General features: G+C 41.1%; 1 protein-coding gene across 1 annotated transcript in view; it reads left to right on the top strand.

Annotated features, from left to right (window-relative positions):
• The first annotated feature begins 7,261 nt into the window (after window positions 1-7,261).
• The window catches only part of LOC147731455 (protein argonaute-3), a 1,378,491-nt gene continuing 1,363,733 nt past the window's right edge, over window positions 7,262-22,019 (top strand). The window contains exon 1 of the mRNA XM_086956497.1: window positions 7,262-7,654. Coding sequence (XP_086812623.1) covers window positions 7,636-7,654 — 19 coding nt within the window. The 5' untranslated portion in view covers window positions 7,262-7,635. The remainder of the gene's footprint in view (window positions 7,655-22,019) is intronic.

Genomic DNA, 22,019 nt, shown 5'->3' with positions numbered 1-22,019 from the left:
TAGTTACTTCCGATGAAGACATTGCTGAAGTTTTTCACAACTATTATCAAGCCTTATATACCGATGATACTCACCCTTCTGATGCTAACTTAACAACTTTTTTTGACGGCCTCCCACCCCCCCCAGCCCTCCCTATTGAATTTTCACACCTAGAACGTGAAATTACCCTCCAAGAGATTACCTCAGCTATTCAATCCCTTAAGAAATCAAAAGCCCCTGGTCCTGATGGCCTGCCGATTGAATTTTACTCCTCCTTTCATTCATTTTTTGCTCCCAAACTCCTTCATTTATTTAATTCTTTTATTTTTGAAGCTAAGGCCTCTGGGTCGTTTTTGGACGCCCTCATTGTAATCATCCCGAAACCTGATAAGGACCATTCCCAATGTAAGAATTTCCGCCCCATTTCCTTAATAAATTATGATTGTAAAATTTTCGCTAAAATCCTTGCCTCTCGCCTTGATTCCATTATCCCTCGCCTAATCAACACAGACCAAGTGGGGTTTGTTAAGGGCAGACTTGCTGCGGATAATGCCCGTCTTTTTTCCAATGTCCTTTCTCACAGCAAAAATGTCAAAACCCCGTTAGCTGCCCTTTCCCTAGACGCTGAAAAAGCGTTCGATCGTATTAATTGGCAGTACATGTTTCGAACCCTCACTTGGTTTGGCTTTGGACCAAAGTTTATAGCGTTAGTCAAACTCCTTTATTCCTCTCCCCGTGCCAGTATTTTTGTTAACAACCAATTTTCCAGATTTTTTTCTTTAACAAGAGGTACAAGACAAGGCTGTCCCCTTTCCCCGTTATTATTTATCCTATGTCTTGAACCCTTTTTGCAACGTATTCGTTCTAACCCTCACATCACGGGTTTAAAATTCCCCTCTGTCGAAACCAAACTTTCAGCTTACGCTGATGATGTCCTCATTTACATGTCTAATCCTGAATCTTCCCTCCCGCCCTTTTTAGATGAAGTTCAGTTATATTCCTCAATATCAGGATATAAGCTCAATTTATCCAAAACTGAAGTGCTTCCCCTTAATTCCTTGTGTTTTCAATATATGTTTAATAATACTGATTTTGCTTGGTGTCCTTCTAAAATTAAATACCTCGGCATATGGTTTTCTTCCTCTCTAAAAGATACCCTTAAAATAACATTTGATTCGTTATTTAAGAAAATTCAATCCCTCCTGCAGATTTGGTCTCCCCTATTTCTTTCTTGGTGGGGTAGATTAGATACTATCAAAATGATGATTACCCCTCATGTTTTATATACAGTTTCTATGCTCCCCTTCAAAATCCCTAAATCCTATTTTTCCCGTATCAATTCAATATGCACAAAATTTTTGTGGAACAATAAGCACCCCCGCATTGGATTACATAAGTTGGTTCGCCCTAAAAATGAAGGTGGTGTTCGTTTCCCTGATTTTGGCGCTTATCATTCTGCCTTTCTTATCAAACAATCCTTCTCCTTGGCATATGATTTCCTTGATACTCCTGTTCCTAAATGGGTGCTCCTGGAACGCTCTTTCTTGAAAGATTTCTCATTTCAACATGTTCCTTTCATGTCAAATTGTACCTTTATATCCAAGTATCCTATTTTGAAATATTGCCAATCTACCTTGCAAAATGTTTTTTCCTCTTCCCTTTCCCCTCTACAATGTTTTCTATCGTCTGTAGTTTGGTACAACAAATTTCTTCGATATAAAGGTAAATCATTTTACTTTAAACACTGGAAAGAAAAGAATATAGTGTTTGTACATCAATTTTTTCTTGATTCTAATCTCCTTTCTTTTGTGGATTTACAAAATAAGTTTAACTTACCCTCCTCTTTTCTTGCTGAATATTCTATTATAATCTCTGCTATTCAATCTCACTTATCCTCTTTATCTTCTTCCTCTGATTCCTTTTCCTCTTTTACTCCTGTCACTCCACTTTACCCTCTCTTTTCTACTCAACAACCTAAAGCTGCTCTTGTATATTCACTTTTACTGTCTAATTGTTCTGTTCGATCTAAATCTACAGTAGAGACTGCTTGGGAAACTGATCTTGATGTCTCTTTTGACACTGCATTATGGGATCGTTTATGGTCTAGAATTTTCAAAGTTTCTGTTGCTGCACGCATTACCCAATCCCTACTTTTTATTTATCATAGAGTTGTTATTACACCGGTTACTATTCATAAATTCTCACCAACCTCCTCTCCTTTATGTTGGTCCTGTTCTAAAGATCCTGGTACTCTACTACACCAACTTTACTATTGTTCCCCAGTTTTATCTTTTTGGACTGAAGTTTGGAATTTATGTATGAAAATGTTATCTCTTTCTTCACAATTGTCTCTTATACACATATTTCTAGGTTCTTTAGCTGACGATATTGATATTAGTACACCTTCTTCTGCTAAGTTGTTAGACCTTTTTATTGCACTTGCATTTAAAGTTATTTTATCGTGCTGGAAAGACAATTCTAAACTCTCGGTCCACACATGGTGGAATTATTTATGTGATGAACATAGAATTTCTATTGCCTCTTCTACCTCTATCCCTTTGAAAATTAAATCTGACTTATTATGGCTTCCCTTTACTTCCTATCTTTCTTCTAATCCTTCTCCCTTACCGCGTGCTTCTTGTCCCTTATGATCCCTTAGTTCTACTTCCTTATCTTCCTCTTTCTCTCCTTTTCTCTTTCCCTGTCTTCTGTTTTCCTCCTTTTCTTTTCTCATTTTCACTCCTTTCCTTTCTTCTTTCTCCTTTCTATCTTTTCATACCTTTCTTTTATCTATATAATTTTCTATAGATTGATGTCTTTCAATTATTATTATACTCATATGTAATTTTTCCTAATTTTTCATGACATATTTCGTGTATCATTGTTTTAATGCTTAATAAAAATTTCTTAAACAAAAAAAAAAAAAAAAACAATACAGCAACAATGATGAAATTCAATAAAAGAGCAAAAATACTAAAAATATTAGAAAAAACAAATCAACAGAACGATCATTTAAAACATGATCATAGTACATAGTCTTGTAACGTTATTAGAAATCTAGCTAGTGCACACATTACAGTACTGCATTTGAAATACAAATGTCATTGCATTGACCTATTTTATAAAGATGGGTTTTAAAGTTTACAGTCGAAGAGTTGAATAATATTGACAATCTAAAAGTGTGTGGACGTTTGTGCAATGCATCTGCAACCCACAGCCCGTCTGCGTTCTTGTCTCCCATTTAGCTGTCACTTTCTCACCACTCTCTCAATTGTCTCCTTTCTTTCACTTCTGTCACTTTCCCACCTGTCCACCCTCCAACGCTCTCATCCGCCTTTCTAACCTGTCTTTTTATCACTCCCACACGTGTCTTCCTTTCTGTCTGAGCTGTCTCTTTCATCCCTGTCTTTATAACCTCTCTCAACTGACTCCCCAACCTATGCCTCTTCCTTCTGAACAGACTCTTTCTCAGTAGTCTTTCACCTCTCACCTGTCTGCCCGCTCTCTCAGCTGCCTCTTTATTACTTGCCTTCTCTGTCCATTTCTGAGATGTATTTTTTACGAAGACTCACCTACCTTCCTCTGTGTCTTGTGTCCATCACAGCTCTCTTTATCACTTTTCCCAAAAACATCAGTCACTCTCTTCTCTTCTTATTTTAATTGACATAAATAGCTGTATGTGGGGTTTTCAATGCTACACGATGGGGGACGTGTTGTCTTTTTGTGTTTGTTTTTTAATTTCAGGTCACTGATTGAGTGGTTGGGGAGCAGTGCAGTTGAGGTTAGGGCACTGAGTGCAGTCACCACACTCGAAGGGTGGGTAGGGCATCCATGGAAAAGTTGAAGAAAGTGCATGGGTACTTAAAGGGGCAATGAACATTTAAAGGGGAGGGAGAGGAGAGGCCTCGGCTCAAGAGCAGAGCTGTTGCCGGGTATTAAAAAAACAAATTCCGTGATCTGAAAAACATCTTTCATAAACAAGGGCAGGTGGTGAGAGAACTAGAATAAAGAAGAGCGACGATCGGGGTTTGGGCTGTATGGTGTTTAAATAGAAGAGCCAAATTGACAGGAATGAGTTAAGTTTACTGTCAATCGATTTTAATGGGCTTAATAACAGGAAGAAGTGCAGAGACATCTTAAATTGATTGGAAAAGCAGAAACCAACTTTTGTGTTTTTAAAGGAGACACACGTTACTAAGGAGATAGAGGGGCGAGTTACTTGGAGTCTTTCCACCTTTTGCTACATTCAGCCACTTTGGCAGCACATAGGGCAGCATTAGAGGAGCCAGGTGCAGTGGAACCCCAATGCCGATGGGGGGTGGGGGGGGGGGGGGGTTAACCACATGAAGGAGAATGAAGAAGAATGATCTTTGTGTCCCAAGAGTTTTAGAGCTTACCTATTTGCGATTCCAGGTGAGAAACATGGAATGATGGCTCACCGGTGCTGCGCAACAAAACATATGGGGCTGTGACCCAAAGAATTCTGACCATGGATAGTCCTGTGTTACTGTGATCAAACAGTGACCATTGCTAATCCTGTGCCACTCTGACCCATATGGGAGAGTTTTGGGGGGTTTATATTTTGTACACATTTGATTTTCAATACACAGACAGAATTAACATGATTTTATTTTAAACAATTCGTATGATGTGTAGAAGTGTGTTTAATAATGTTTTAGTTATGCTACATTTCGCTGTAAAAAGCCATTTTAGACAAGAAAGATGCCATCTCTCACTCACTCCTGTCCCCCTCCCCATCCCCTCGTACATTCTGTCTCCACAGGCTCGGCAACATGCAGTCAAACTGAGGTTGTATTCGTTTTTCATTTGTATTTTGTTTTGCTCCCACTGAACTTTCTACGATATGTTTGTAAGATTGCAGCAAGTATCTACCTCTGTCTATTCACTGAGAGAAAGTATTATAGTTTTTATGTTTCATACTTGTTCGAACATATCTGGATCACATTACCATTGAAGGTGATGAATAATTTTTATTAAGAATTTGGATGCTGGTTATATATTAAGGTAATGATGTGTATTATTCTTGTGTTCTGATTTGCTAAAGAAATAATTATTTTGCTCACCCCAAGATACTTTTGGAGCATTACTAATTTACTATGGAAGAATTGTGTATAAGAAACCCTTGATTCTGGGTGTAAGCTAGATTTTAGAAGACTTTACAATTCTACTAGGGATGCTCCCAAATCCTTTCCGATGTTGCTACTCATTTGTAATTTTACATAATCTGTATAATTTTGGATCGAGAGCTTTTATGACATTGACTCTTTACCGCGTATTTTTTTCTAAGAAAACCGTTTAATATTTCATTGATTTAGAACTCGGTTATTGAGTGTATCCCATTACTTAATGAGTTGTTTTTACTCTGTTAACTGATATTTGGGGAGGTGCCTTAATGAGGGAACACACTGACTCATGAAATTGATGTTTAACACTGTCTCCGATCCAGTAAACTGTGAGAGAATCAATTGAGGTCTAAAGTTTTGCATATGGTTTTATTCCCATCCACACGCAAAAGAACTGTGGGAACTGCCTTGAGACGCTACTCCTCATCCAAAGATTGAGGCTGACCTGTATGAAGCTGGACCTGAAGAAACTAAGGCCTAGGCTAGTCCATATGGAGTGTGGCCCTGATGTGATCCACCCATGTAGGTTACCCGTTTTTCCGGCTCAGAGGGATCTCTGTTGTGTGCTCCAGCTGGTTCTCTTCAGCTGTGACTTCAATCTAGCCAAAGGAGGCTGCATCGGGACCACGGCTGCGTGCCATCCCTGAAGCAGGAAAGAGGCAGCATGATGCTATCAGCTGGCTGCCGCTTGACAGCGAATGCCTTCAGAGCTTATTGTGATGACAGAAAGATTGCAGAAACTTAAATGACTGAGCACATTGATAATTTAGAAGGTGGTGTAATGTGCCCCATAGCCTAAATGTACACAATAATATTTATTGCTGAAAAGAGGGTAACAGCGTATACCAAACTAGATGGGAAACCAGGGGTGAAGAACCGTAACACCGAATAACACCAAAACCTCATTAAATTAGTCTCATGGCTCATAAATGTTGTCGGGCGGCACACAAGGAATCCAAAACAGCTCCTCTCTAAAACTAAATGGGTCTGCAAGAAGAGCCCCCTGCGGAGGGATGGTTTCCTAAAGCTTTTACATCGCTAAAAAGCTGCTCTTTACACATCACCGAAGGAGTCCTATCTACAGTTCAGGTTCTAGCTCTTCAGACCAGGCGTGATGTTTACCCTCCTGTCAGTGCGACCTTAACTCATTGTTAGATGCGAGTCTCACTCACAGTGAGTAAGACTTGAGTTGTTTGCCTGCCAGTGATTGTTCCATTACTTTGTTTTCGTATTTGTTAAGCAGTGTTCCAAACCTGCATACAAGACTTATTAAACTCAACAGGCTCTGCGCTCACTGTCGAGATCTGTGTCTGAAGTTGAACCAGAGACAACAGTTGTTGCTGGATGCCGGCATTTCATGTTTCCAACCCTCGTTGGAAGCAGATTAGACGGGACAATAAAGCAAAAAATACTTGGTCTGATATTCAGACGCCATACTAAGAAGTAATTCATATCAATATGCAACATTGTTATGTTTGTATAGCACAAAAGTACCTCCCTCGTCCCAAGACAACATTTATTTTATTGAATGCAGTTTTATATAGGGCGGACTTTACCCAAAGGTGTCAGTGCGCTTTACAATAGAACCAAGTACCTTACATAAGAAGAATTACATACCTACAAGTAACAAACACAATCAGCCTACTTAAAGAGGTAAAGATAAAATAAGAGGTGCAAGAAATAAGTTAATACAGGTATAGGAGACATATTTACAGCGTTGCGTTCAAATGAATGCCAAGCAGTCTTAAGAGAGTTGAATTAAGCCTGGAGGTGTCTCCTGAAAAGAAGAGATTTAAAATGTGTTTTGAAGGTCCGGATAGAGGCTGTGGTTCGGAAGGGTCTAGCTCGCTCTCTGAGATGTTCAGTTTTTCATTGAAACTCAGCGGGTGATTTCGAGCTTTGTTTGCGCTGCCTACGCTGTCACTTTTGAAGGGTGCTATATTGTTGGCACCGTACGCTTTCCTTCTGATTCCCACGGCCAGGCTGATGCATAACCGCCATGGAAGAGGAGGGTAAGGGAAGTGACGTAGGGAGCAGCAGCAAGAGAACTACTTTAGTGTCAGCACCGTGGCCAGCACAGAGTTCATCCTGAGCCGGTTGAAACGTCACTTCCACTTCAGTGTGCTGGCCCTTGGTGCATTTGAGAGCCGAGACGGAGTGAAGCGGTGACACACGGAGGGAGTTGACGGAAGGAGGGGTGGTTGGCATTGGCAACCGTGGCCGTCGACTTCCAACGGGCACCAAGTGTGTCACTAGTTCCGGAGGCGGGGTGAAAAGCCGGCGTGAGTTGCTGCAATAGAGAGGGGGCAGAGCGGAGGCGCGAGCCAGAAAGGGACGGCGCGAGCCCCACGGATATAGCAGCACCAAGACAGCAGGGAAGAGGGTCCGAGAGCCGGCGCAAACTGAGCGAAGGCCCACCCAACCTGACGGGCAGGGGCTTCCCATCCTCCCCAGCTGAGGAGCAACCCCGAGGCCCGCGGACTCTGCCCGAGCCGGACGCCAAGATCCATGAATGGAAAGCGGAGCCGCAGGTGCGAGAGGAGGCGATGTGGGGCAGAATACGCTGGGTGGAGGGGTAACCGGGGATAGTGTTCAGCTAATAAATACATTTGACATTACACGGGAACCACCAGATAAGCCCCCCTTGCGAGGTTCACCCTGCACTCTACCAGCTCCTGACTTTTATCGCCTCTTCATGGTCTCTGGCTTTTACCTCGCTTTCTACTTGATATTGGTCCCCACATCTGTCCAGCGCCACCCTTCATTCATTTGCTGCAGCTGTACACAGTTTTTCGCTTGGCGCTTTCTTAGGCAAAACAATAATTCACGCGAGAAGCATTTTCTGTCCCCCCCCCAGCTTTCCCTTTTAGTCATGAATTCTGGTCGTTGCTTCTTGCGGTCCTGTTGGTTTAAAAAGTTGGCCTTTTCTGGTTTATATCCTCCTCGTATTTTAATGTTTGTTTCATTACTCCATTTTCTGCCTTTATTTATTTGATGCCTTACGCAATATATGTCCCTCATAGAAGTTGTGGTTTTAAGACTGCAAGACTTGGTCTCCAACAATGGGGACATACATTGAGAGCTGGGCCAACATTTCAGATGCTTCCATTTAACAAGATAATACAGTGCTCCATATATGTAGAACTGGACATAATCCTTATGATGTGGCCCCCAATAAGAGCAGACAAAACAATAGCCATATCCTTAGAACTAGATCCAATTGTTTGAGTAAGGCCTCCAGAACTTGGTCGCAGTCTTCCAGATGTGGGCTTCAGAACTGTAAGCATCACTTTGCTGAGAACTCAGCACACCTTATGTGGTCCCAGAAATGGCCGAAATACCCTAATGTAGCTTTGTGGGAAACAGAGTAATCATACGTTTTCCCTTTTATACTTCATGTGATTTCATGATCTCCATATCCACTGTCCTGTTGTTCCTTGCATAACATGTCACGTATCACTCAAATGTTAGTAAGTGATTTACAACAACATGCGTAACATGACATTTTGCTACTTTCATTTCATCCAGTATAGTAGTCAATAAAACTTCTCATGGTTGGCCTTAATGACCCAGTCGTTCACTCTCATTGGCATTGCATCCACGTTGCCATCTGTCAGTTTACTCTTTCATCCTTTGTAAACCATGTATCATTTATTATTATATATAAAACCGCATATCTTATTTAGTGCAAAGGGCCTAAGACCCGAGGGACGATTTGCTAGTAACCACTGACTGTCTCCCAGCCATGTCTATCCCAGCTGACACCCGACGTTTTTTAGCTTCTTTCATTGTTTTGGTTGAATCATTGTTTGCAGGTTGTTCATCTGTTGCTTAAGATAAGTCTAGATGTTTTTAGTAAAAGGCAGTGTATAGGACACCTTAAAGAATTCTACATATTGCCCAAATGGGATGTCAGTTTTATTGGACACCCGAAATAATACGTTGAGATAATGCTCAGTGTAAATGGAGAAGAAAAGTTGTGGATTAACAGTTGGGTTTATTGGGAATTTGAGGATTACTGTGGTGCATGAGGGATTTAAGCTCAAGGCAGGATGTGAACGTGTTCCATTTACATATTTGTTTTAGTATCTGGTTTGTCCAGTGAGTTAATCAAAACTGAAATCATTGCATAAAATGCAAATTATAGGTTTCAGGTGATAAAATACAGGTCATCAGGCTTAAGCGTACTGCATTATCAATCCACTCTTAAAGACCTATTGGCTTTAACATATCGTTTTCATAGTAAAATAAGCAGGGTCTACTACCTTTTGTCATAATTTTCATTATAAGTAGATTAGACCTATGGTATCAGGCATAATCTGTTCCAAGGAGCCATTCAGGTCTATCACCTTTATCATTGACTGGTGACCATAACCAGTTTAGGCATACGCTATGGATTGCAAGCTTTTCTACAAAGAAACCTGCAGCGATTAAATAAATAAATGTATATACAATTACAGTTGGCTATAACATTCCACCCTTAAAGTCCTGTCTGCTTTTACGTATGCTTTTCACAATAATAAATCGGGTCGACTGCCTTTATTTATAATAAAGGCAGTCGAAATCAGCAAATCAGGCTTATCGCCTTTAACATTGGCTTGCCAGCTGCCAACACATTCCTGCTTTATTGAGCGCAAGCTTTCATACATGGCAAAACTTGCAATATCAGCACTCTTTTCAGAGGAAGCACAGAACCTCTAACTAATCACATTCTGTACTCAAGAAAACCAACATGGTAGTTCTCTTACACGGTAGTTCTTCTAAGAGATCTTTTTGGGTTGATCACATAAGGCCCTGTGACGGCTTCGTTGGCCAACCAGATCTTTAAAGGGCAGTGAATATGGTCTTTAGTGGTTTATCGCCGCTGTATCAATTGAATAGGATACTGATAGGTTGTGTATTTTTGTTATCATTCATTTGTCTATGATATGGTGCAAGTGTTTGATAAGTCAGTTAAAACAAGCAAAGGTATGTTTTCTGCACGTGTGAATTTTCGAAGCATGCAGTGTATGGTATACAAAGCTGTGTAAGGGGAAGGAGCAAGTTAGAAGGAGTGTTTTTCAATGAGAACATGGCAAAAACATCAATTTTAGGAATGATGGTTAATGTAAATGAGGATATGATGCATTGATTTTAGGTGCATGGGTGTTTTTAGGAGTGAAGGGCATGGCAAACTGTAGCTCGTGCATGATATATGAAGGCCATTAATAGAAGGTATATATATATATATATATACATATATATATATATATATATATATATATATATATATATATATATATATATATATATATATATATTCTCTCTCACTCTCTCTCTCTCTCTCTCTCTCATATATCCTTCCCGGCGAAGAGACAGACAGCCACACCAGTGGTGCTCAGTTGAACTTCCTCATTCTCTTGGCACAAACAAAAAAAGACGTGTTTCGATCTACATTGGTCTTGCTCACATAATCATGGCATCCGAGCAACAAAAAAATATACATCACAAAGGACACGACAATTGAAATAAACAAAATACTTCTACCAAAGGGGTATGTGTGTGTGTGTGTGTTAGTGTATACATAACCATATATATCCAAAGAACTCCGTTTTCTCCCTCTGTGTCACTCCAGAAAAACGAACACAGACCCACTCAGGTAGTTTGCCAATATTTATTTCACGTGCAACACAACCTCCGCCATGATGCGTTTCGGGCCCTTGATCACATGATGTTGTTTAACAAGCCACCCCCTATAAAGTGTATATGCAAGTCACCTGACCCATGGGCCTAAGGACATAAACAACAGACTTCTGCCTAATTTCAGTGGCAATCTTATAAAAAGGTTAAAAACATTCTCATAGCAATCAATATTACTATTAAAGCAACCTTCCTTTCAATACCATATTCACAACCAATTAATATATTCAACCGCATATATATTATGTCAAATTCCAAATTTGTGAAAAATTCTGCAAATACATAAATTGATTTTTTAACAAATAGAATAAATAATTAAATATAAATATATACATATATCATTCTATTTACAACAATAATAATCTGTTGTGCAAATCTGCATGTATATGTGCAAAGTTGCATTACGATTGTACAAATGTGCAAAATAGCAGCTATAAACATAGTGGCTGAGGTAGTGGTATTATTAATATGGCCCCAGTGGGCTCCACTCCATGTCCTGAAATTACTGCGTCCTAACTGCCCATCTGGTAAACCGGTGCTATGTATTATTTGAAGTTAAGAAGAGAAAGAGAAGTGAAGGAAAAAATGCATAATCTCCTCACCGTGTAGGTCTAAGGGCCCACCCTTGTGTACCAAAATTAAAAACAATTGCTGATGTGTCTCTTGCTTTTTCTTCCCCACAGTCTCTTGTTCAACTAATTCAGTTTCCCATTGTTAAGGCCAACAACCACTGTCCCCTCCAGACCCTTCTTTTTTTGGAGGACTAACACTGTACGCAAGCAGGACCCTCAGAGACAGGTATGCATATCCTCACTCATACTCAACCCGTTAGGTGTCTTGGTGTTAAGTTCGAGGATGTAACGTGTCTCTAATACTCTTAATTGGGCCTCCCTATCTCCTCCTCTACGCAATGGTGGGACCATGTCAATCGCAAAGTAATTCAGACACCCTAAATCATTGTCATGGCAAGAGTTGATGTGCCTCGCCACTGGATAGGCCTCATCCCTATTGTTAACTGCACGCATGTGCTGGAGTATGCGTTTGTGGACCTGCAACTTGGTACTACCCACATATTACAGGCCACACGCACACACTCCAGCACATACACGACAAAGTCCGATTTGCAAGTTATTTTCTTAGATATAGGTTTGGGCTCATCCCTAAACGGGGTGGTGTACGATGTCCTGTTCTTCCCCTATTTGCACGCCTTGCATGAGGCACATTTGATAAAGCCTTTTGTGGTTTGTAATCAGGAGCTTTTGTTTGAAACTTCTGGACTATTTTTTACCAACATGTCACTCATGGAGCGTGCTCGGCTGAATGTAACTGGCGGATTCTCAGATAACGTCCTGCCAATGATGGGGTCCCCCTTGACAATTGACAATTCTTACGGATAATGGTCTGTAGTTGCTTGTGCTGCCTACTATATGCGGTGATGAGCCTAGGTTGGTCTGGAATAGATGTCTCAGTGAGTTGTAATTTCAAAATATCATCCCTCTGATATAGCTGGCTCTGATGTTGGTTGGCCTTCATGATGGCTTTGTCTAACACTGCAGCCGAGTACCCTCTAGTCAAGAATCTCCCCCTGCTGCTCTTTTGGGCCTGTATGCACTCCTCATCCGTACTACATATCCGCCTGATCCTCAGCATCTCCCCATAAGGGATGCTGCAAATCAGGTGGCTCGGATGGTGACTCGAGGCATGCAACACTGTATTTCCCGCTGTCTCTTTCCGATGTAACCTGGTTTCCAGCCTGCCATTATCAATGTAGACTTCCACATCCAGGAAGTTTACTGCAGACCTACTCACATGGCCCGTGAAATTCAGATTCAGATTGTTTACATTTATGTCTGCAATGAATGTCTCTGCACTCAACTCTGAGCCCCTCCAGATTATAAAGAGGTAGTCGATGAACCCATACCATGATACAACATTGTTCTTCATGGCCCCTTCAAAAGTGGTCCTGAGGACCTGCTCCTCCCACAGTCCCATGTGCAAGCATGCGTAACTGGGGGAGAAGCAGGCCCCCATCGCCACGCCCCTCAGTTGTTGAAAAATCTGGTTCTGGAATAAAAAATAATTATTGCAGAGACATGTATGAATCATTTCACTGATCGTTTTGTTATGGTTTAACATCAAGGCAGGTTTGCTTTGCAAGAAATACTCTACTGCACTAATGCCATCCAAATGATTGATGCTGGTATAAAGAGCAGTCACGTCAAGTGTAATCAATAGGAAATCATCTTGCCATATTATTGGTCGAATCTTCTCTTGAAAGTCACCCGTATCTCGCAGATATGATGGTAGGGCCATTAAGTGTTCTTGGAGAAAATGGTTAATGTACCTGGATGCGTTCTCAAGCATACTGCCTTTGGACGAAATAATAGGTCTCCCCGGTGGTTTTGCAGGGTCCTTATATATCTTAGGGATCAGGTAGAATACCGGAATCACAGGATAATTTGTCTTTAAGAACTTGAATTCGTCTCCACTCAATAATCCCATGCTTTTCCAAGCTAACAATTTGGAATTAAAATTGTTCCATGCTGATTTTACAGATGACCAATCACTCCGGCCATAACATTGCCTGTCATTGAGATGCTTCATGGCCTCCTCCATGTACATGCTTTTTGGCCACAGGACGATGTTACAGCCCTTATCTGATATATAATGTATGTATATATGCATGTATGTATATATACACACGCACACATATATATATGTATGTGTGTGTGTCAGGACTCGATCCGAGCCGTAACACGTAATGGCGGCATCGCAATAAACTGGAATATTGCATTTATCTGGTGGTCCGTGTCTGTATGTGGGAGAAATCCAGGAAGGCCGCGGAATTTGGAATATATATGTGTATGTATACCGACCTTTGGTGGAAGTATTTTGTTTATTTCAATTGTTCCGTCCTTTGTGACGTGTATTTGTTTGTTGCTAGGATGCCATAATCATGTGAGCAAGACCGATGTAGATCGAAACACGTCTTTTTTTAAATGCCTGTAACACATTTCTCTCTGCCAATCCGCTTTGAAATTGAACAAGTCGTCTTGCCATTGGTGGCAATCCAGGTGGGCCAGGTTAATTGAAGGAAATGCGCTGTAGCTGCGTCGGCAAACTATATATATATATATATATATAATATTTACCACTGGAAAAAAACAAAGGTTAGAGTAACATTAAAGTTAGGTGGATGTCAGTGACATTAATGTTTTGAACTAAAAAAACAGAGAAATCCATCAGTTATATTTAGCAGAGTTAACTATAACTTGCACCCCCACCATGCACTGCTGACCTCACATATTACATCACTCATGACATGTTCAATGACCTAATTTATGACATCACTCTTGACCTCTCAAATGACAGCATTGGTGACTTCACTGCTGACATCATCCAATGAGTGTGTTTGTTTTATAGTTTACATAGTGACAGCTAACTATAGCCTAGTACTACTTTACCTAATGTTTTACAGCCTTTGTACACCTAATGGGGGTAGGTGCTTACAAAACGCACGTGCTCCTAATACATCGTAGCTGTGTTGAGAAATTGACTGCAGTATAAATCTTTGTATTGAAAAGTATCCCTGTGTATAAGTGACAGTTGACAACTTGTTTAATCAACACAAATAGGAATAGCAGATGAAGGGAGAATACAAGGTCCAATATTACTATCCTAAATCAAACATACATCGGTCCAAGTGGGGCATTCACAGAATTCCTGTGAGAGTGCAGAGGGAAGGGAAAATAATCCTTATAGAAGGGGAAGCCTCACACACAAAATTGTGTACTGCTTCATCATCAGCAACCTCTCTTGTTATACGGTTATAGTGTCCCACTCGTTTTTAACCTTAACCTATAGTTCCCACCAATAAAGGCAATCTGCTTGGGAACTAGAAGGTATTTTTAACCCACTGATCCGGATCCCTCACTTATCCAGTAGCTTTTAACTAAGAACCCCCTCCTTTGCAGAGTCCAACAGGAGGTTGAGTCTGCCCTGGTGGTACCAACCTAATAGGATGGGGAGAGGTTGCCGATAATGAAGACTGACACTGTTGTGTGTGAGGCTTCCCTTTCCATAAGGATAATATTTACTTCCCTCTGTCAGCAAAACTCTCTCATGTTGATGGCAGCCAATTAGAGCACTCATTCCCACAGGAATCTGACTCCCACTGGAGTCATATATCCCAAGGGATATAAAGCTCCCTGGGCCAATCAGAATGCTCCATTTGTAAATTGGCACTCGGAAACTTGTGGTCCAACCACCCAGATGAATATTTTAAGTCAAAAAGTAGCACCTTCTTCGAAAGTTTCATGGAGATTCATCAAACGGTGCCTGAGTTATTAGCAAATCAAAAAAAGCTTTTCCTATGGATCTGCTGACCTAACTGTAACTAACTAGTGGTGATATATAGAGCGAGCTTGGTAATGTCAGGGTGTTTTGATGCTGTGACGTGTTGCAGTGAAGTGTTAAAAATGATGAGTAGGCTATATATGGTTTTTTTAGAAAGTGCTATCTTGGGCATCTAGGGATATTAGTGTGGACATTGATGTTTTAAGGAACGGCTAAGCATTTAGAGTTGAGGCGTGAAGTACAGGATAATGTTCAGAGGGTATAATATGTTGGATTGTTTTGGGGAAAGAAGCGTGACAGATAGGATGAGAGTCTGACTCTGGCAGTTAGTAACATATTGCACCTGTTTTCATTTTAATATTGCAGCATGTTGCAAGTCAATCTGAGTCAGAAGCATGTGTGCTTTTTATGGCATTTTTTTAATTTGTCTGTCCATCTGTCCTATAAACAGTAGTGAATTGGATTACCTTGACTGGAGTTGACTTCTGCGTAATCATGGAAAGTGTTACACAGTTTCAAATGTTTTTAATCGTGGGTCCATTCTACAACTTGGTGGACCTCTGGATTCAATTATGAGTCATGGTGTGTGTCATCCAGTGTTACTAATTGTTTATTAGGCTATGCAGATATCAGACTCCTTCTTTTATTAAACATTTTAAATTTTGCTATGAGCGGCAGTAGCAAATCTGGGTGCATTTCAGTGACTGTTGACGAATGTACAACTACAGATTTTGTACTTTATCCCTCTTGAACTAAAGTTACAAGGAAATATGCCAGATAAACAAAATGGATCAAAACATGAAATATAGCCCTGTATGAAACGGTAAACATCGTTTACAACGCAGGGATTACATCGCGATGCTATTACAACGCTTTTTTCACATCGCAAGTTGTTACAACGACTTGCGCTGGATGGCGCTCTAGGACAAGGAATAGTATAATTTACTATCCAACACCTTCACTACTGTATGTAGACTGGAGTTGGAATAGTAATTATACTACTCCTAAGTCCAGCGCCCTCCAACGCAAGTCGTTGTAACGACTTTGCGTTGTAAAAACCACAATTTAATGTACCGCGATGTACATGTATGCGTTGTAACGTCATACATCCTATGAAACTGTCACCGCTGGTTATTTCCAATCCTAATTCTTTAATTTGTTTTACATCTTGTAGGAAACATTGTGAACCTGCTAGCACACCAATGCAAATACATTTTATTGATTGGTTATCATGCAATGTTATCCATTGTTGGAGGTGTTGTACACAACTTCAGATTGTCTACAGAGGCAGTAATCAGTGGTGTTTACTTTAATATAGTAAACAGCTGCATTGCCTTTGAGCATTTGTTCAGGGGTGCTGTTAAAATATGATGGTGCTGGAGGTTGGAGTCCTCCAGAGCAGTATAAATTGCACACACTTTCTGCCCATGTGCCCAAAGTTCATCAATTCAATTCATATGCCTGTTGATTCTTCTGTTTTCTGTCCATTAGACTAATGCTCCTGATCTTAGGAAGTTTCCTAAAAAATCTCAAATGTTCAAGTGAAAATGTAGTCTCAAAGAAATTAGGAGGGACCATGCACCAACTCATTTTTTCTGCATTGCATTATGTATACCGTTCCCGTTTCCCTCGCAATTGCTCTGTTTAGATTTGCAGCAGTTTTATTAGTGTGTTACCAACCTGTGCTGAGGGATGCCCCTCCAACCCTTGCCCACACTATATACCTTCCTTATTGGACATCCTTTCTAAGATCTCGCTCCACATGTATCTGCCCTGGATTTTCTTGCATGGATGCCCTTTATATTTCATCTCCACTCTTTCAAAAAATCCATGACCGATTTGGTCACTTTGTAGCATTTTCACCTTTTTTACTTGGTCGATTACTGTGTACACGCGATACACTTTACACTACCTACCTTTGGGTCTTGAGCTTTTTGAAATGAGCTTCTCATATATTGAAGACACACTAATACAGTGCAACAGGTGGTTTAACCCCTTCCCTGCTAGACCCCCCGTGCTAAGCCTATTTTTGGCTATTTGGGGTAGTTTGCGCTTAAGCCCCCATAACTTTTTGTCCACAAGGTCTCCACGCCAAATTTTCGTCCTTTTTTCCCCAACATCCTGAGGATTCTACAGGATACCCAGAATTTGTGGATTCCCCTAGAGGGAATTGAGGAATTAGACAAAACACAACTATATTTTTTGTTTTTGGGGAAAAATGGTAAAAAAGTCCTGCAGAAGAAAGCGTATGTAGTTTTTCCCTGCAAATGGTATCAACAAAAAATTTGCAGTGCTAAAATCACCATCTGCCCAGCTATCAGGAAGAGGCAGAAATTTGTCAGAAATCCAAATTTTTCTACACAGTTTTGGCATTTTACTGGGACATAGCCTATTTTTCTCCTCTTTTGTGCTTTCAACCTCCTTGTAGTTAGTGGTAGAAATAGGTGTGAAACCAATAACCGATCCCGGCAAGCTATACATTTCTGAAAAGTAGACACCATTCTTACTTTAAGCAAGGGGTCATTTGTGTAGATCAGATCCTTCAAGGTTTTCCTATAGAAAGTAACAGTTGAAATAAAAGAAGTAGAAATTGAGTTTAAAAACAGCCATTTGTGCATACATTTCCACCTGTAACTTCTAACTATGGCAGATTTTTCAACGCAATACATCGTTCTGTCCCCTGGACCCTTCTAGTTGCAGGGATATATAGGGCTTGTAAGTTTACCAAGAACCTGAGATACCCAGAACCAATAACTGGGCTGCATCTTTCAATGGTTTTTCATTGTGTACCAGGTATTTAGCAATTCATTTGGTAAAATGTGAAGACTGAAAAAGAAGGAAACCTATGTATTTCTGAAATGGGAACAAGATATGGAGTTTAGAATCAGTGGGTATTTGCACATCTCTGAATTTGAGGGTACCCATCCTAAATGACTTCTCTTTTACACACTGTCTTACATTTGGTAGGCCGAAATGCCTAGAAAGACAATTGGTAATAACAATTATTCTACAATTCTGTGTTCCCCTAAGTCTCCCGATTAAAAATGGCACCTCACTTGCTTGGGTAGGCCTAGTAGCAGCGACAGTAAACGGCCCAAAACGCCACGTGGACATATCACATTTTTACACGGAAAACTGACCCTTTTTTCCAAATGTGCATGGCGGTGGATTTTGAGTCCTAGCACAGCCCGCGCCTAGGATAAAAACCTAGACAATCTGTAAATTTGTAAAACCTAGACACCCAGGGGAATGCAGGATGGGGTGACTTGTGTGGCTCTCACCAGGTTCTGTTACCAAGAATCCCTCTCAAACCTGTCACAGGTACTTGGCCCACTCACACAAGTGAAACAGCCTTTTGATTGTGAGAATTGGGGGAACACTGGGTGGTAGGAAATGTGCGGTTTATTTCTAATTCTGGAATAATATGGCACAGTAATGCAATGGAAATAAACAACTAGAGAGCAGATTTTGCCTTATCTAGCAGAAACATGTTGACCACCACTTTTTAGGACTCAGTGTTTCAAATTAAGAACTCTAAATGGTCCGCTTTTCACTTGTTTTTAATTGATACAGGTTGGTCATGTATTAAAATGAATATAGGTTACAACCAGCTATCTTTTTTAAATCACTCACATTAGCACTCTTCCTTGTCACTTTTTTCACGAAGAAAAGATCCAACTCCGCTGTAGTCCAGGCGTAGTAGCATTCTGGGGGAACATTTGGTTGCCCCAGTAGAACCCAATGATGAAGCATGTCACCGACCAGGTCGGTGAGTGAGGGTTCTTTTAAAGATACATTTTCTTTTCTTTTTCACCCTATTTTCCTTTCTGTGGCTTTTTGTTGTGGGATCATGTATTTATGATTTCATAGTCGTCGTCACTCTTTTGTTGTTGTTCAACACAGTAATGCAATGCAATGAAAATGTTACTATTGTTAAATATTACTGCACAACAATCTATTCCTCAAGTACACACACATACTGGTTGGATTTGGCTCAAAGGTGAGTAAAAGGTTCAAAATGTATATTTTGTTAACAAGATTTCGCAAAAATGTAATGCACTATTAATCATTCAACTGTCCAAAGGATAAACCAATGGCTCACAGTTTGTAAGTTGTAAAGCTGTGACAAGGCACCCACTGCGTTACAGGCCATTCAGACACCTTTCATATGTGATACACAAGACCATTCTCACCTCCAGCCGCGGGACCAGCACAATAAAACATTCACAAAAAGAGACAATGTACACCCTGACAGAGAGAGACAGAAAAGACAATTATTACTAAATAACCATATATACACAGGCTGGTTAGATTTGGCATGAAGGTGAGTGATGGTTCAATATATAAAACTGTATTAACTAGTGATTTCACAAAACTGAAATGCACTGTTAACCCCTTCCATGTTAATGACAAGGCCAGCTCGTCATGGGTGTTACCTGCGCTGCGCTCATGACGAGCTGACCTTGTCATGAACAATGGGAAAAAATGAGTGCCAGCGCCCAGCGGGAAAACCCTTAGCAGCCAAGGTGTTAATAATTGAAAGGTCAAGAAACTGAACCAGTGACTCACAGCTTGTGAACTGTGAAGCCACCTTAAGGCCCCAACCCCTTTAAAGTCCTTTCTCACAACATTCATATGTGATACGCACTAGACTTTTCACACCGCCAGCCACAGGCCCAGCACATTACAATACTCACTTCAACAGACAGCGCAATTCAAGTGCCCATCACTTTCCTAAGTCCACATGCCTGACACCGCAACCACACCCACTGACAGTGTGTGAGGGCTGGCGTTTGGCTAGCGGTATGTGTTATGACCAGCAGTAAGTCACTACTTGCACTCTGCTAAGCAAGCACCAGTCCACACACACTGGCAGCCAAGTGCTAGTCCACGCACACCATCAACCAAGCGGCAGTCCTTGCACACCGCCGGACAAGTGCCAGTCCACACACAGCACCATTCAACAACAAAAAGGCCTTCACCATCACACACCAATTCTCTTTCGACCGATAGCAGAGTTACACAGCCAATTTATACTGCTGCCCTAGATGTGTACCATAACACTAATCTACAGGGTGATGGTGTGTTCAGGTTCACATAAAAAGTTACACCCAGGTCTAGTCCCACTCTAAAAATTGAAAATAAAGTGAGCAAAGAGAGAGTGCCTCACGGTAACAACACCGAGGGGGTTCCTGGCAAGCAATTGCCAGTTTACCCACTTCTCATCATCGGCCACTCTTTCTTTGTGTGAGTAAAGAACGAAAAACAAGAACACAGATAGTGATTCCCTAACTAATATACGTGTAGTGCACAAATGAAAAACCTCTGTTCCCTCATCTAAATTAAGGTGAAACAAGTTTATGTGTGCACCTAGAACCCCTGTGATAGCCAAGGACAAACGGCCACCACTGCTAAAAAAAGGGAAGATACTTGCTAGCTATTCAACTTTATTCTGCTGCCGCAAGAGTTCCCAGTTAAAAATGGTTCTTAATATACCATATATATTTACTCAGTGCCGACATGTTTCATTGCCATAAACTTCAGCAACTTCGTCAGGGCAAGATTGGGGTTCTGTTTTCAATCTTTACTTTAGTAAGTTCACAGGACCGGTAGTGATATTTAAAAACAAATACAGCGGGAATGAAAAGTTAGTCCCCAACACAGGACTACATGAAGCCACAACAATGTGAACGTACAGCATGTTAATGTTAATGTTAATGTTAACAGGTATTTGTTGAGCGCTCGTACGCCCGGAGGCTTCATGTAAATTAGTGTTATGGTATACATCTTGGGCAGCAGTATAAATTGGCCGTGTAACTCTGCTATCGGTCGAAAGAGAATTGGTGTGTGATGGGGAAGGCCTTTTTGTTGTTGAATAGTGATTGAGTGGGGGGCGGCCTCTGCCCTTTGTTCCCCCTAGGGCTCCTTTTTGATTGAATACTTTGTTTGAACGGCGGCCCAACCGTGAGAGCCCTATATTAAAATTGGTTTTATATTTGTATTAAAGACACACACACATAAACGTATTGATCAGTTCAGAGTGATTGACCCACGTCCACATTGTAATGAATTGCCTTGCCTTCTCTGACGAACAGATAGCGTTGATTCTTTTTGCTCCTCCACTATTGGCAGATGTGCCTCTTGCCACTGACAGCACAGCCAGGGAGGAATGGGAAAAGTTGACCAACTTGTTAAATAGGGGTCGCCCTGCATGGGGCTCTTATGACTGAGTATCTACGGACAGGAGCACCACCCCCCCCGTTTGCTAGTCAGATTAGAACCCGAGATCTTCCTCGAGGACAAACAGTTTCGGGTAGATTGGAGTTTCATAGCAAACAAATGCACCAGCGATTGGTTGGTTTTGATTATAAACACAGCCAAAAGGCTGAGCGAAGAGTTATTGAGGGAGATTCTTGAGTTAGAGGATGCATTGAAGAACAACACTGTATTAACAGATGCTAAGGAACAACTAGCATGTATACAGGGTGACCTCCTGGAATATAAGACCTATATGGTCAATCAGAAGATCAATGGGCTGAAGAAAAACAGAGCGTCACACACACACTTGGGCGTTCCCCTACACAGAAGATGAATATTATGATGTCCCGGTAGCACAGCCACGCGCCCAGAATTTTCAGAGAAGGGGACAGAATTTCCAAAGAGGGGGGCAAAAAGGTAATAGGCGGACTCCCAATAACTGGCAGTTTGACAACACAAGCAGTGAAGACGAGGAGGCCTTGACCGCCCAACTACGTCCAATCAGAGTAGGGTCAATTTTGCACCAGATAATTGATCAGATGAGGATTTGGGTGTGCTCCTCAGGGCGGAGGGGGCCAGGCCCAGCAGGGACGAGGCAGAGGC

This window comes from Lissotriton vulgaris, chromosome 2_1, assembly GCF_964263255.1.
Source record: "Lissotriton vulgaris chromosome 2_1, aLisVul1.2, whole genome shotgun sequence".
Classification (NCBI taxonomy): Eukaryota; Metazoa; Chordata; class Amphibia; order Caudata; family Salamandridae; genus Lissotriton; species Lissotriton vulgaris.
Note: the sequence above shows the minus strand (reverse complement) of the source record. Positions and strands in the feature narration are given on the sequence as shown.